This window comes from Bombus vosnesenskii, unplaced genomic scaffold (genome assembly GCF_011952255.1).
Source record: "Bombus vosnesenskii isolate JDL3184/JDL3185 unplaced genomic scaffold, Bvos_JDL3184-5_v1.1 scf7180000013284, whole genome shotgun sequence".
Classification (NCBI taxonomy): Eukaryota; Metazoa; Arthropoda; class Insecta; order Hymenoptera; family Apidae; genus Bombus; species Bombus vosnesenskii.
In genome coordinates, this window is record NW_022882937.1 from 252,055 (window position 1) to 265,693 (window position 13,639).

Genomic DNA, 13,639 nt, shown 5'->3' on the forward strand with positions numbered 1-13,639 from the left:
AAAGAATTTCACTGTAAATTCAAATAAAAATTCATATCTGACTATTAATCGGAGCACAAAATATTTCAACGTCAATTTATTAGAACTGAACACTACTTGTAAAATTCCATTCTTTGCAACGATAGATTTGGAATTTCATACATACGGGAAACGCGATACATTTGATTTTGATAGAATTATACGATTCCACTCGATTCGGCAAACGGTACGTGAATCAAAAGGAGGACAAAGGAATATCAGCTATTTGGACTGGTTTGCACGTGATTGTACGTGGTTCCTGTAGCGGCAGCGGTGCCTTTTTTCATGTTTCCGTTTTCGTCGTGTCGCTGCAGCGCATTGGTCCTGCGACCGCAGCCACGGTCATTGTTCAAGTCTATCACGATAAGCCCGTGCCGCTGCATTTCCGGGGGCTTCGCGTAATCGTTGCACGCGCAATGAATTTTATGACGGATACGTGCGGCGAATTTGTCAAGCGAAAAGAGATAATGCGACGAACCCGCGATCGTGTCGCGGATTGCACCGTGCAACTCCGACGAGCGATCGATTGCCAGACACGTGAAAATGTACTTTTCTCGACGTGTCATGGACAACAAGAACAAAGGAAACGACAACAGTAGCATTCCAAATACAGTAGAACTCCATTTATCGGAATCTGTTAGCAAACAGTTCATGTAACTGGAATTCGTATAATAGGAATTCGATAGAAATTAGACTATAAGCACGAATTCAAGTACTTAACATGATTAATACGAACATAAGGTTGGAATCAAGTAACTTGTTTGGGATGAACATAAGTTTGAATTTAAGTAACTTGGTTAATCGAAATGACGCTTTACTAAACTTTCGTTTCGATAAATGCAGTTCCATTGTATGTACTCCATTCGTAGTAGAATTTTATTAAATGTTTGAAAGAACAGATAATTATTGAACATTGTCACTGACAGAATATCAATAATCAGTTTTAGACCAAGGAAAATTATGAAACATCAAAGAAGCAGGCGGATCTGTCGTCAAAATATCATTCAACTCTCGAGTATATCAAGTTTATTTCAAACGTCACGTTTCGATGTCACGTGGTTCGCGAAGGAACCGGATGCAACAGCTTGCCGCGCTGTGGCTAGCCGACTGCACTTCCGGTTTAATGCAGCCCCTGACCCGTGAATTAATATTTCATCGCGGCTACGTTTTGCCGCGTTTCTCTCTTCCCTCCTTCCATTTGCTCTCTCTCTCTCTTTCTCTCTGTCTGTCTCTTTCTCTCTTCAACTCAGCTTTCACGGTTCGTTTTTCATCGACTGCTCGACTCGCCCCTTTGTTCTCGTTCGAGTCATTTACTTTCCTCTGCATCTTTGACCGTGAATCCGAGCCACGCCATTTACCACCCTCGTAGAAAGTATCGCTATTTACAGCTCACTCCCGGGACGTTGGGATTGTTTGCGCTCGCCCTTTTGTTCCTGCGATCGATCAACGATGTCGTTGTCTCTCTCTCCTCCCTTCCCCGTTTCGTCCCGATCTTAATGCACCGTGACATTGCTCGATGCAATACGACGAAGCCTTCCAGGAATTTATGCTCATCGCCCCGTCCATGACAATTCGATGCCTCGTTCGAGATCTCTATGATTCTTTCATTGAATCTTAACTGCATCCTATCGCAAATAAAAATTTTTTCCATCTAGTCGCATGTGAGTCTCAAATCCTTCGGTACATGTTTTACAAAATATATAATTCTATAAAATTAGTGAACGATCGATTGTGAAATAGATACGTCTCGACCTAACGTTCGTTGCAGTCTATTCTATTCGTAATTTTCATCATTCCACTGTAAGGCACACATCATGGGCACAATGTTCGAAGTCAAAGTGACATCAACGGTTAATAGACACATCTGCACAGCAGGTCGGACCTGTCGGGACTCCTATTGCTGACACGAATCTATGCTAGGCAAACAGAGAGGTCGAGATCCAGGATGGAAGCCGATGAGCAAAATTCGATGACCTATATATCGGATGCACAATGTGTCCTCCCGGGTATAAAGGGCATACGGCGGAAATACGAAGTGCGCGACTCTCCATATCGATTCAAAATCAATACGGCGCGGTGTATCTCGATGATGTGTCAATACAAAGAGCCCCGGAGCGTGCAGCCAGACCTGGCCAGCCTTACAATTGGTTCTTGTACCGAAGCCAACTAAAGGCCTCGAGAGCCGCGAAGGCCGACGGTTCTTGCATCGATTTCGTGCTGTTGAAAACTCCGGGCCATTCGGGGATAGCCTACGCTGCGACTAGCCGACGAGTTTGCGAATCGAATATTTCGAAGTGTCGGTCGATACTTCGAGGAACGTTCGATGTTATCCAACGTGGAACAGAAACGTGCCTCGAATTCTTGGCTGTGTTTTAGTCGAGAGATTGTTGATTAGTTTGTCAGATAGTTTCTTTCATAATTTGAGAAGAACTTTTTGATTTGTTACACTTTGCGTGTGAAGCTGTTCCTGTAGACGAAAATGGATTAGAAATGTATAAGATAACAAAAGGAAGATTACGACAAGTTAGAAAATTGTCTTATAAACTTGTTATAAACTTGTTATCAAATTGTCATAAACTTGTCGAGATAGAAAAATTATTTCGCAACAACTTGTACAACATAAATTTACTTGAAAGACAAAGAAAGATGCAGAGAGAAGTTCAAGGCTTTAAATGTATACAGAATAGTGAACAATTACTAAATAGGACATTTTTACTGAGGCGGATAGAATAGTTCGGCGGTGGCTGCTTGCTGGCTTATCAAAGTATCATTAGAATGGATGGCAGAACTTAGAAATGTTCACGAAGTGCTAAGCATCGACTTCGACGAACGGTGTAGCAATATAGATACCAAGTATGCGTCTGGAATATCGGCGTCGCGCGAGTTATAGTACAATCGTGTATGATGCCAACTTGCAATGGCAGAACATCCAATACTTCGAATGGGGCTTTTACAGCTTTTATTACACTTACTGAAATTTATTACTGCTTAACGTGCGGTTTTTACTATAAGCATTTTGCTATCTTGAGTCTCGTTTATGAGAAGTTTTAAATATTTTTTTAACAGATGCTTTTATCAAATCGGTCTTTTATCGTTGCAATGTCTTGCGAATGAAATATTTGTGCTCGAAATTTCGAAACTTGATAAAACTGTACTTTATACAATTTTTGTTTGCTCGCAGAACGAGAACAGAGCCCTACGATTGAAGGAGTCTGCGTCGCTGGCCCTTTCTGCCGCAAATTCTGGCAACTACGTGGACCCTGATGGCACTGCCATTGTCATGTCTTCCGAATTACTGCCTGCACCCACTCCGGACCCAAGGGTGACATGGAACTACTTCGACGAACAGGGGTAAAATCGGCTGACAATACTGTCAGTTATATTCTATTTTTAAGCATGTTCTAGCAATTATTTTCTATTTGTAAAACGAACTCCGATTGATGAATTATTGCCTCTTCTCTACAACTTCCAAGTGTTTACACACTTAATGGTTCTTGAAATCATTCGAATAAAGTTGATTCTAATTTCATTCCAATTAAATGAATGAATATTTATTTATCATAAAATATAAAATTCGATTTCACCATCGAAACTCGCTGCACAATTTTAATATACGCTGGGTAGCGAACACGACGATGCAGTGCGATAGAAAGTATTATTTGGAAAGTGGCCGGAGTGTAATCTCGATGCGAGGCGCAAGAACTGAATACTAATCGGCACTCATAACAGTCGTATGCATTGTTAAACGAACGAAAAACCATTGCAAGATCCGCTATTTATGTACCTGCAACGGAACTGCGGACATTCCTTTCTCTGTTCCTCTCTCAGCTTGACGAATTGAAACTAATTATTTCGCTGGTCAAAATATATAGTTCGTGACACGAACCATCCATAAACGAAAATTTTCACGTGGAATTCTCTTAAAAAATACAAAGATTTTTGCTCGTTTAATTAATAATATTTGCATATTGATAATGCTTCTAGATACGTGTCGAGAGGAGGATTACGAGCAGGAGAGGACCCATATGCTAGGAACAAATTCAATCAAGAAGCTTCCGATGGACTTCCCAGCAATCGCGATATACCTGATACACGCAGTGCAATGTGAGTGAACTATTCTCTTGTTACCAATTATATTTTAGGATATTCTCGTTCGATCGAGCCGGTATTATTAATTGGTAAAGTATTGCTCAAAGAGGTCCTGGAATCCTTCTTAATTTTCTTTAATTTTATTTAACAATCTTTCTATTTATTTATTAACTTCAATTGATACAGATACGACCTTTTATAAAAGTTTAAATACATCTGTTTAAATGGCTATGTAAAATTGAAATTATTATTGATTTTTCAAAATTCATGAAAACGTTTCCTAAGAGTCTGAGGATCTAAAGACGTAACTTCAGACCTAAGTAATTAGAATGAAACTTTTCTTGTTTTAAATGAACGCAGTCTTTAAAAGAGAAGTTCGTTCGCGATGAAATAAAAACGAGGCAATAACGTCGATCGAGTGTCATCCAGCTGGATATCGCGACGATCTTCAAGTCGATGAACTGACACAAGGGAGAACGTCGATGTCCGAAGCGGCAAAGGTGAGAAAATTTCACGGTGAATATCCACGAACGAGAGCCGGTCGTTATAAATCGAAGCGATGCAGTTAACCGAGTGGAGGCGACCGATGGAAATCGCGACGAACGATCGTCCAACGAGAAAAAATAAAAGGAATAGAAACTTGGCCTGTCGATCGATCAATCCTTTTATACACTACTATCGGATCCTTCGAGAACAGCTCCATAGGAATTATCCGTCACAGGTGATTGCGAAAATCGCGGCTGATCGTTGGAAGTTCATGGACGTATCCAGAAAGCGATTCTACATTCGATCCGCCGATGCTCAACGAAAACGACGATTGAGAGGCTTCTCTAGAAGACACAGGTTCTCCTAATTATGCAATTCCTAAATTTCAATGATTCGATTAGTTTAGAATATATTTTCAATTTTACAGAATTCGATTACTTTCGATCATTCAATATATCCGTCTTTCTATTTTTTATACAGATTCTCCTAAATATACGAACACCATTTGTATGAAGAAATAAATTACAAATTTGTATCTCTACGACGAAATTTCGATTGACACGCTTGAAAATTTCACGTTTTTCTGTGTCCTTGGAGAACCATCGTTGGAATATCCCAGCTGGAAGAATACGTATTCGTTTCATGGAACAAGAAAATCGGCAATAATCATAGAGGAATCATCGATTAGAGAAGGACGAACATACATCAACGTACGATTGCATTGTACCTTGTATTTCCCTTGATATTTTGTTGCATCTATCAAGCCATGTGCCGTGAATCATGTACCGTATATATATCGAATCTCCATATTGACAACATTGTTGTTATTCGTCGCGCACGTTTTTAACTTCTGCCTTCGTGGAAGCGTTCTAGGTTCTATTACTCTGAGCACCGACGAAACGGTTGACCCTTTCGATTAAATACGGCCGTTTTCGGGCTTCCACGTATCATGGGATACACATGAATTAAAGATGAGGGATTCGTCGAAAGGAACCGAGAGGTTTTAATCGAGAAACATCGACGTTTCGCATTTTTAAAAATCGCCTATTCCATACGAAACGACACGCAAAATGTAAATATTTTATCTTTGTCTCTGTTTTTTTATTCCGATGAATTAAAGCAACCCTGTCAGAGAAGAGAGAAAAGTGCGTCTTTTTTTGTTTCTTGTTTTTTTCCCCCCCAACTCGAGTCGAGTCGAGTTACAGGCTTGATCAGACCTCGGAAACTGGCCTGGAAATCACGATGCCAGGAGGCAACGGGAGAATTGAGTTCGCGAAGTTTAGGGATCCACCAGGGTTAATGGTATTGCCTGGTTACTACAGGCTGTGCCTGTCCCGTGCTAATAAAAACGTACCTCCTCGAAATTCTCGTCTCTCCTTTCGCCTTGTCCATGAAAATCACGATGTAAAACGAGTCGGTTTTCCGCTGTTTACAGAGGAGAGAACGAATAACGGAAAGAGGCAATAGATGGGCGAACGCGCGTTGCTCGTGAAATTTCACGCGGAACGGAACGAATTAATTATCGAGCGACGTCGGAAATAAATTTGAAGCTGGGATCGTTGTCCATTCAGCCGCTGGGTAATCAATGGTTAATGGAAGCAATCTAATTTCGGTAGGGTCTGGCTACTTTTATGGACTCGTAATTTATTCGCTGTTTGCACGGAAATAAAGCTTCCTCCCTTCGTGTTGTTTGTACCGCTGCGCCGCTGAATTTACGATGCATTTTATTAATTGAAACGCTTTCGAAATCGGTTTTGATGCCGGTCTGCGTATCATTGAAAGGAAGAGACACGCGAGCGAGAGCCTATTTCGTTCGGGACGTGTCACGATCGATACCACTTTCAAATCGAATCGCTCTCCCCTTCTGTTCGGAATGCATTTTCCGGCGGCACAAGCCTTTCCGACTGTCTCCGTCGAAGCAGGAGGACCCTTCAATCTTCCAACCTGATCTAATTTCCTGGACGTTCCACCTACGCTCGACCGTATCCTGTTTCACGCGAACAGACGCGTTCAACAAGTACTCCGGGACCGCGAACCATTTAGCAGACCGATCGAAACCGGTCCGATGAAGATTTCGATCAGCTCTTACTGCATTTGATGAGCCTCTAGAAATATTTCTACGATCTCTATCTTGAAGATTGGAATATTTGGTTTCGCATGAAGATCTTTCGGCAAGAAAAGTGAGAAACTTTGCATGATTTCGCTATGTATGCTTCTCTGAATTACAGAGAGTTATAAAAGTAACCAAGTTCTGAACGAAGATTTGATCAAAATCGTAGTGTATTTTGCGAAGCTCTGTGGAAACGTATTCGTGGTTGAAGATTGAATATCTAACGTGATACAGAAGCTTTTTATTGAGAAAAGTGGAAAGCTTTTGATCGTTTAACTTACTTCTTGCTTCTATAAACTACGGGACGATGCAGAAATAACGAAATTTTAAGTTCTAATATATGCGAGAAAAATTACATTCTCAAAGGTATCGACTATGAGTAACACGTGTGTTAAAATTCGATAGATTTGTTCGGGGAAACGAACGAATGTTACGGGATTGCAATAAAACGAATGGAAATACACGAAGACCAGACTCGTAAAGAATGTCGAACGCAATGTGCGAAATTGCGAACCCGTTAATATTCGTTACAACACGAGCTGCAAGGAGAATTGTTGTTTAAACCTGATTTGCATTCGGACGCCGTTTGTAACATTTAGCAAACGTCGATTGCTGAAAATCCGATGGCCCGAATGTTATGTAAATGTCGCACAACTTCATTGAAAATATCTACGAACTGAACTGCTGCATAGATTTCCACTATTACTGTTATCAGCAGACTCTCGTGCTTTGACTTCGCACAATCTTGCAGAAAGATCGAAGATCGCTTCTCTCAAAATTGTATCTTCCAAATTACGTTTTCTCTGCAAACTTGGATAACTGTCATAAAAGAATCCATTCCAACGATTAAAGAAACTTTTAATCTTTTCAGAAAATCGATATGCATAAAATTCCAATCTAAATACTGATTGTCTCAATTTATTTTCATATTGAAGAATTTGTTAAACGAAAAAAAAATTCTAGCCACCACTAAACGCGCAGTGAAATGCGTGTTAATTTAACAGCGTTGATTTAAATTCATTTTACAATAGCGAAATGAAAAATATCGATAAATAAAAGACGATACAGTGACGAACTTCTGAATTGAGCTATAAGTTTCAGTCACTGAGTCCTATTTTCACGAGTTAATAGTCGAAAGATAATATTTCTCTTAACACCTGTCCCTTTCTCTTCAGTGATTTGCTAGCGGGAATACTATTCTTTTGTCATGATTTTCCATTTCCTCTGGCGATTATAATTAAAGAAGAAACACTGTTATAAATATCATCGTAGCAAGTTCAAAAAGTACCCGACTCCCTCATGAATTATTCACACGTGGCGTTTCATCTCCTTGCTCGCGATTCTTGTCTCGATGTTCCTTAGACCGCGCGACCGGCTGTTTCCGATAATGGAATAGTTGTATCACTTATACGCAACGTTGGAACTTAAATATTTATGCGGCTGAATGCACACCAGCCGTTGCATTAAACATGTCAACGCGACCCGGAGACATCGTGGCCGGAAATCGCGGTAGAAACTCCGTCGTTCCGCCACGTTCCTTACTTCTAACCTTCGATTTTAACAACACCATTGAAAACTTTGCCAGTGCCAGATACTGCGGACTAAGTTAAGAGTTGAAATTTCGCTGTTGATTTTCAGATTGTAATTACTAAACTGAGAATATTTCTGCAAATTCATATTTCTACGAATATAATTAAAACAATGGAATCGAGGTAGAAAATTGTTTTACTTACTAGGTATTATAGAGAGTACTGTGCTTTAGATATTTTACACCTATATTCTTGCATATTATATGCATTCTGTGGATGTTTGAACTTTCACATTACCTATGAATGCATAAAAATTCCCAGTCTAGTAGCTATGATGGCAAGTTGCAATTATAGCGAATTTTTGTTATCGGTATTGCAATTAAATTATGCGCGTTTACGCATTTACGGGAAATTTAAATTAATTCTCGGCTTTCCGACTTTTCCAATTCTTGATTGATTCTTTCAAATAATAAAATTAACATTCTTCTTGGAAACTTTAGAAACGTTAAAAAGTGAATCCATGGAGGAGAAACTCGCTCGATATCCGGTAATTATTCGCAAACTAAGTTGAAGTGACACTAACACGAAAGTTCAAAGGTCGTAAAATTGATTGAACGTCAAAGTTTAGAAAATGATAGAGAACGAGAGAATCGAAAGGAGCTTTGAAGATAAGGATTCGAAACTTCAACCAAAGTGGTTGAAATGAACGAATGAAATATACCTTATTTGTGGTTCAGTCCTTAGTTCTGGTTTCCAACATTGGTATTCTTTCTGCAGTTGTTGCGGTAGCTGTTTTATTGCTCAAATTCCTTTTAGCGTTTGCATTGCTTTCTATTTTTCTTGTTTTGCTTCCTACAACTATTTTAGAGGTGTTCTGTCTTCTTTTATCGCTGCTACCTTTTCGCTGGAACTCTCATCTTGTTATCCGTATGTGTGATATGCATTAATATTTGCTGTGATCGTGTTATCTTTAATATCAATGAGATAATTAATAAATGAGTTAATATACCATAATAATTATTCTAATGAATTTTGCATGCAATACAGACTATCACTGAATTAAACAGCGCTAGATGTTATTTAATTCATAGGTTTGTCATATCATTGAAATTACTATACATTTCTCGTTTCTCTTCGTTTGCTCTCGTTTGTCTGGCTATCGTGGCAAGACCCCAAAGTAACTCGATGAAATATTCAAGCGTCGATGGTAAGTTACCCGGGCGATAATCCGGAAGAATATCTCATAAAAGACGGTACAGAATATTTTTTTTTCAGAAGCCGCAAAAAGTTTCGCACCGTAGTGAATCAATATTCGGACAAGGAGTTTTCGAGTTGCCCCTCGGAGGTGTCCTTTGTTGCATAAAACATCGGAGGACTTGGATTTTCATTTCGCTCGGTCTCGTGTACCCATTCCATTTCTCTAGTCCTCGTTTCTCTCAGAGTTCTTCTTCCCAGAATTGATCCCCGTCCATCCTTTTTCTTTTACGAACGTGATCACGTCGCAAACCTCCGAAGATATTGATCGTCCAATCGAGGAATCCGCTTGATCGATCAGTGACATTTGCTCGCGTCTGAACCAACTCGTCTTATACTACTTGCACGAGTTAATTACGCGCCATTTAGCCTACATTTCAATTACACTTCGAGGTAAATAAACTGAGAAAGTTATTCAAACACTTGTAGACATGTTTTATGAACCTATATTATATGCATTGTAAAAAGTTTTCCATCAGAAGCGTTTAAAAATATCTGGGAAAACGACAAATTTCTCGTGTTACGACAGAGATACAGCATTTCGCAAACACTAAGTAATTCTCTCTTATCGATGGCTGAGGAGTGGATCGTGTCAGATACTCGAAGACGTGACTAAGGAGGATGTCTTGCACGATGTACTCGACCGACAGAATCTGCTCGTGATACGTTCATACTCTCCAGTTACTGTTTACGATAGCTGACAATCTTCGGAGTGTAGGGTACACGCTACAATTCCAAGTAGCCCTTTAAGTTGTATCGACATGTACATAATACGTTCACTGAATTTCATCCATATAAACAATACATATACGTACATGATAGACCATAGTTACAGCCGATATTATCAAACCAAAACGTGAACCCCTAAAAACCGTCTACCCCAAAACACATCTCCTTGAACGGAGTTCCCTTTACTTTTCCCGAAAACTCGGAACATCAATTTTACGTGGCATGGCCAGGAGCAAACATGCAAGAAGCCTCGTAAAAGATGGTATCTTGTACACGTGGCGGTCGCAATAAAGCCACGTTGCGAGCGGTACTAAACATCGACACACGTACGTATAAACTTACGAGGTTGCAGAGACTCCAATAGCGTGTGCCGGAGGAATAACATTGCTGCTCACTCCGGAACAGAGAGCACGCTCGTACTCCGTTCGATAAGACTTGGGGATCGCGGGCAAACTGATTTCTCTCGGTCGGAAAACGCGGGGGACGCTCTAGGAAACTGGTCGTTCCGCGATATCGGCCACGATGGGAACTCCTTCCAATGATGATACGCGAATCTCTCCTGCATCCGTGAGATTCGCCCGTATGCTTTTTTCATCTCTGTCTGTCTGTCTGTCTCTCTTTCTCTCTCTCTCTCCGTCTGTCGAGGGCCATTATTTTCCTCGGATTCTCGGAGCTAGAGAAGGTACGGTTATTGTGAAATATAATAGCGTACAATAACGACGGAACGCGGTCGCGGATTCGGCGATTGTTGACGGTTCAAGTGGTTCGTGGATTTAGGATATCGAATTGAACGCTGATCGATTTCGAGAGCCAGCAGATATTCCAGCGTGGTTGCCTCTTAATTGAACAAAATTGGCTTGCACGTGGTTAACCTCGTTTTGGAAATTCCTCCTTCGAGATCCAATGATCGATTTGTCGAATCGAATCGAATATGTACATTATGCGTTTGTATTTAATGTTAATCGTGGCTATTTAATTGTATTTTGTTAAAATCTTCCTCATTGTCATCATCGACGTGTATATAGTTGGATTGTTCAGAAAAATCAAATTACGATTATTTAATTGTATCGGATTAGGGTCTCATCAGTCTCATAATCCTTGATATTGACGCGTGGGGTTATTTCCAGAATATTCTTTAGAGATTCAATGAATAAATTATAATTGTTTAATTATATCTCGTTGGGATCGTCGTTATTCTCATTATCTTTAACATTGACATACAATATCGTTTCAAAAATATTGTTCAGCGGATAGTTAATAAGAATTTTCTTAACGAGATAGAAGTAAATAGTCCTAATTAATTATAAACAATTACAATTTTAGTAAGACAGTATATTTATGCGAGAATAAAAAAAAATGAGAATAAAGACGCGCACTAGTATCCCAGTTTCCATAGAATGGGTCATTGAATCTTCTCCTTTCTGATATACGAGATTAAGTGTGCATTCCCAGTGCACAGCCTCAGGGTGGCAACAAAAGAATCCACAGCTTTAAAAAGCGAGCTGCGACCTCTTATCCTCCTCCGCTACCTGATCACCGCCACTTCGTATGCAACGCGAGCATCGATGTTATTTTTACGTGCACCTTTTGCAGCCGATTATGCGTCGCTTTTTCTTCTCCCTCCGGACTCCGGACAGTTCCACACCAGCAAACTTGCATACAGTCGCCCACGGTCATTTGATCGTAAAGTAGGGTAAAAGTTGATCACCCTAGCTACCTTTCGACCCATCGAATTCTGGATGAAAGAAGCGACATTTTTGCAAAAAGGATAATCCTTTTTTTTTTCGAAAAACAAGGATGTCCTTTTTACGAAGAAGGCAATTTTTCGAAGCGGAGGAGAAGAGAAATGATAATAATCCCAGGACGTACCTACTCCCCAAGGACAGAATAATGAAACACGAAAAGCACGACGAGGTCGTAAAGTTTATTAACCGGCAAAAGGAGATCCCGGTGTATAGCGGTAGCTCTTCGGTTCTTTGGATTCTCATTTTTTTCTTTTTTTATCGTTCCACCTGCTGACGCGAAATTGCGCTCTTTTGTCGTGGCAGGGTGACTTCTTCGTCAGACCATCGACGATCGTTTTGCTCATCCTCCCTGTTCGCGAACCATGCTGGAAAGTTAATTTCGTTCACCGCGATGAACGGTTCCCATTGTTTCACCCGTCGTTATATTCGTATCGAGTTCTGCCTAATAAAATTTACGAGCGGCCACGTGACGTTTCATATTGTCGAACGTGAACACCGAGGGCAGATTCATTATGACAAGCTTTGTTCCCGATTCTCTTTTCACTTTTCCATAAATACCATCGTTTTTTTATCCGAATATCAAGCATTTTGAATAGCTGACTGTACTAGATTGTTATTGTTTCTTCGACACGAAAAAGTCTAAAATTACAGCGAATTGACTTTTACATTTTTTGCTTTTTTTCTTTTTTTGTACGTGTCAAGCACAAAAGGTTTTTTCATCGCGTTGCTAACGGATATAGAATCGATTGCGAATAAACAGGCTAGATCGATACAATTACACGTTATTAACGATCCTTCGTAATCCAGTGTATTGCACGATTAACGACGGCGATGCTCCATAATTAATAAAACCATCGTGAATAGCAATATTGAATTTACAATATTGATTCCCATTTCGAACCTACCGTATCTATTTTCGGCCGCATCTATTTATGGCGGCGATTAAAACGTTTGGACGGCAGATTAATTCGAATGAAACCATGACGACCTTCTGTTCGAAAAGGGACAAAAAGTGCAAAAAGACCCGATCCACCAAGAAAAGTCGTTAAAGCGCGGGCTCTCTGTTAGAAACTACGGGTAATTAAGGAGTTACTGGGGAATAGTTGTTTTAGTAGAACAGAAGGTAGAAAGAGAAACAACGATGAAGAAAAGCGAAGACGTTTTTGGTCACTTGAATTACTCGATGTACGTCGTATTTTTTTTATCTCGTTCAAGGGGCTCTTTGGGTGATGACTTCTGCGGATGTGGAATCTTCGAGGGTCTAGAAACTCCAGATAAGAAGAGGCCAAGTTTTCGCGAATTTATGCGCCGCTAAGCAAGTCGACGATGTTTCGAATGCATGCGATAACATTTTTCAAGATCTAGATCTAGCTTGCGATATAAGATTGAGTTGGAATCGTAGATGTACCTAGTTATTGGTCGAAAGGGAAATAGAAAATTGCTTGAGAAAAAGTATTAATTTGAATAACCAGGACCAATTTGCCATTCGTGATACGTCATTAGTAGAAAACTGGAATATCCGTAAAAGTTTCTAATTCAACGAGGAGCTTCGACAGAACTTCGATTCCATCATTTGCATCTCAGATCTTCAAAAGATAGACCGCAGAGTGACAAGCAACCGAAACTCGATCCATTTGGAACTAATCGCAGAACTCGAAAAAAGATTGTTCCCTCGTCAA

At 40.1% G+C, this 13,639-nt stretch overlaps 1 protein-coding gene across 1 annotated transcript in view; it reads left to right on the forward strand.

Annotated features, from left to right (window-relative positions):
* The window catches only part of LOC117232087 (polypeptide N-acetylgalactosaminyltransferase 2), a 207,479-nt gene that overhangs the window by 157,334 nt on the left and 36,506 nt on the right, over positions 1–13,639 (forward strand). The window contains exons 2-3 of the mRNA XM_033491241.1: positions 3,200–3,369; positions 4,003–4,122. Coding sequence (XP_033347132.1) covers positions 3,200–3,369; positions 4,003–4,122 — 290 coding nt within the window. The remainder of the gene's footprint in view (positions 1–3,199; positions 3,370–4,002; positions 4,123–13,639) is intronic.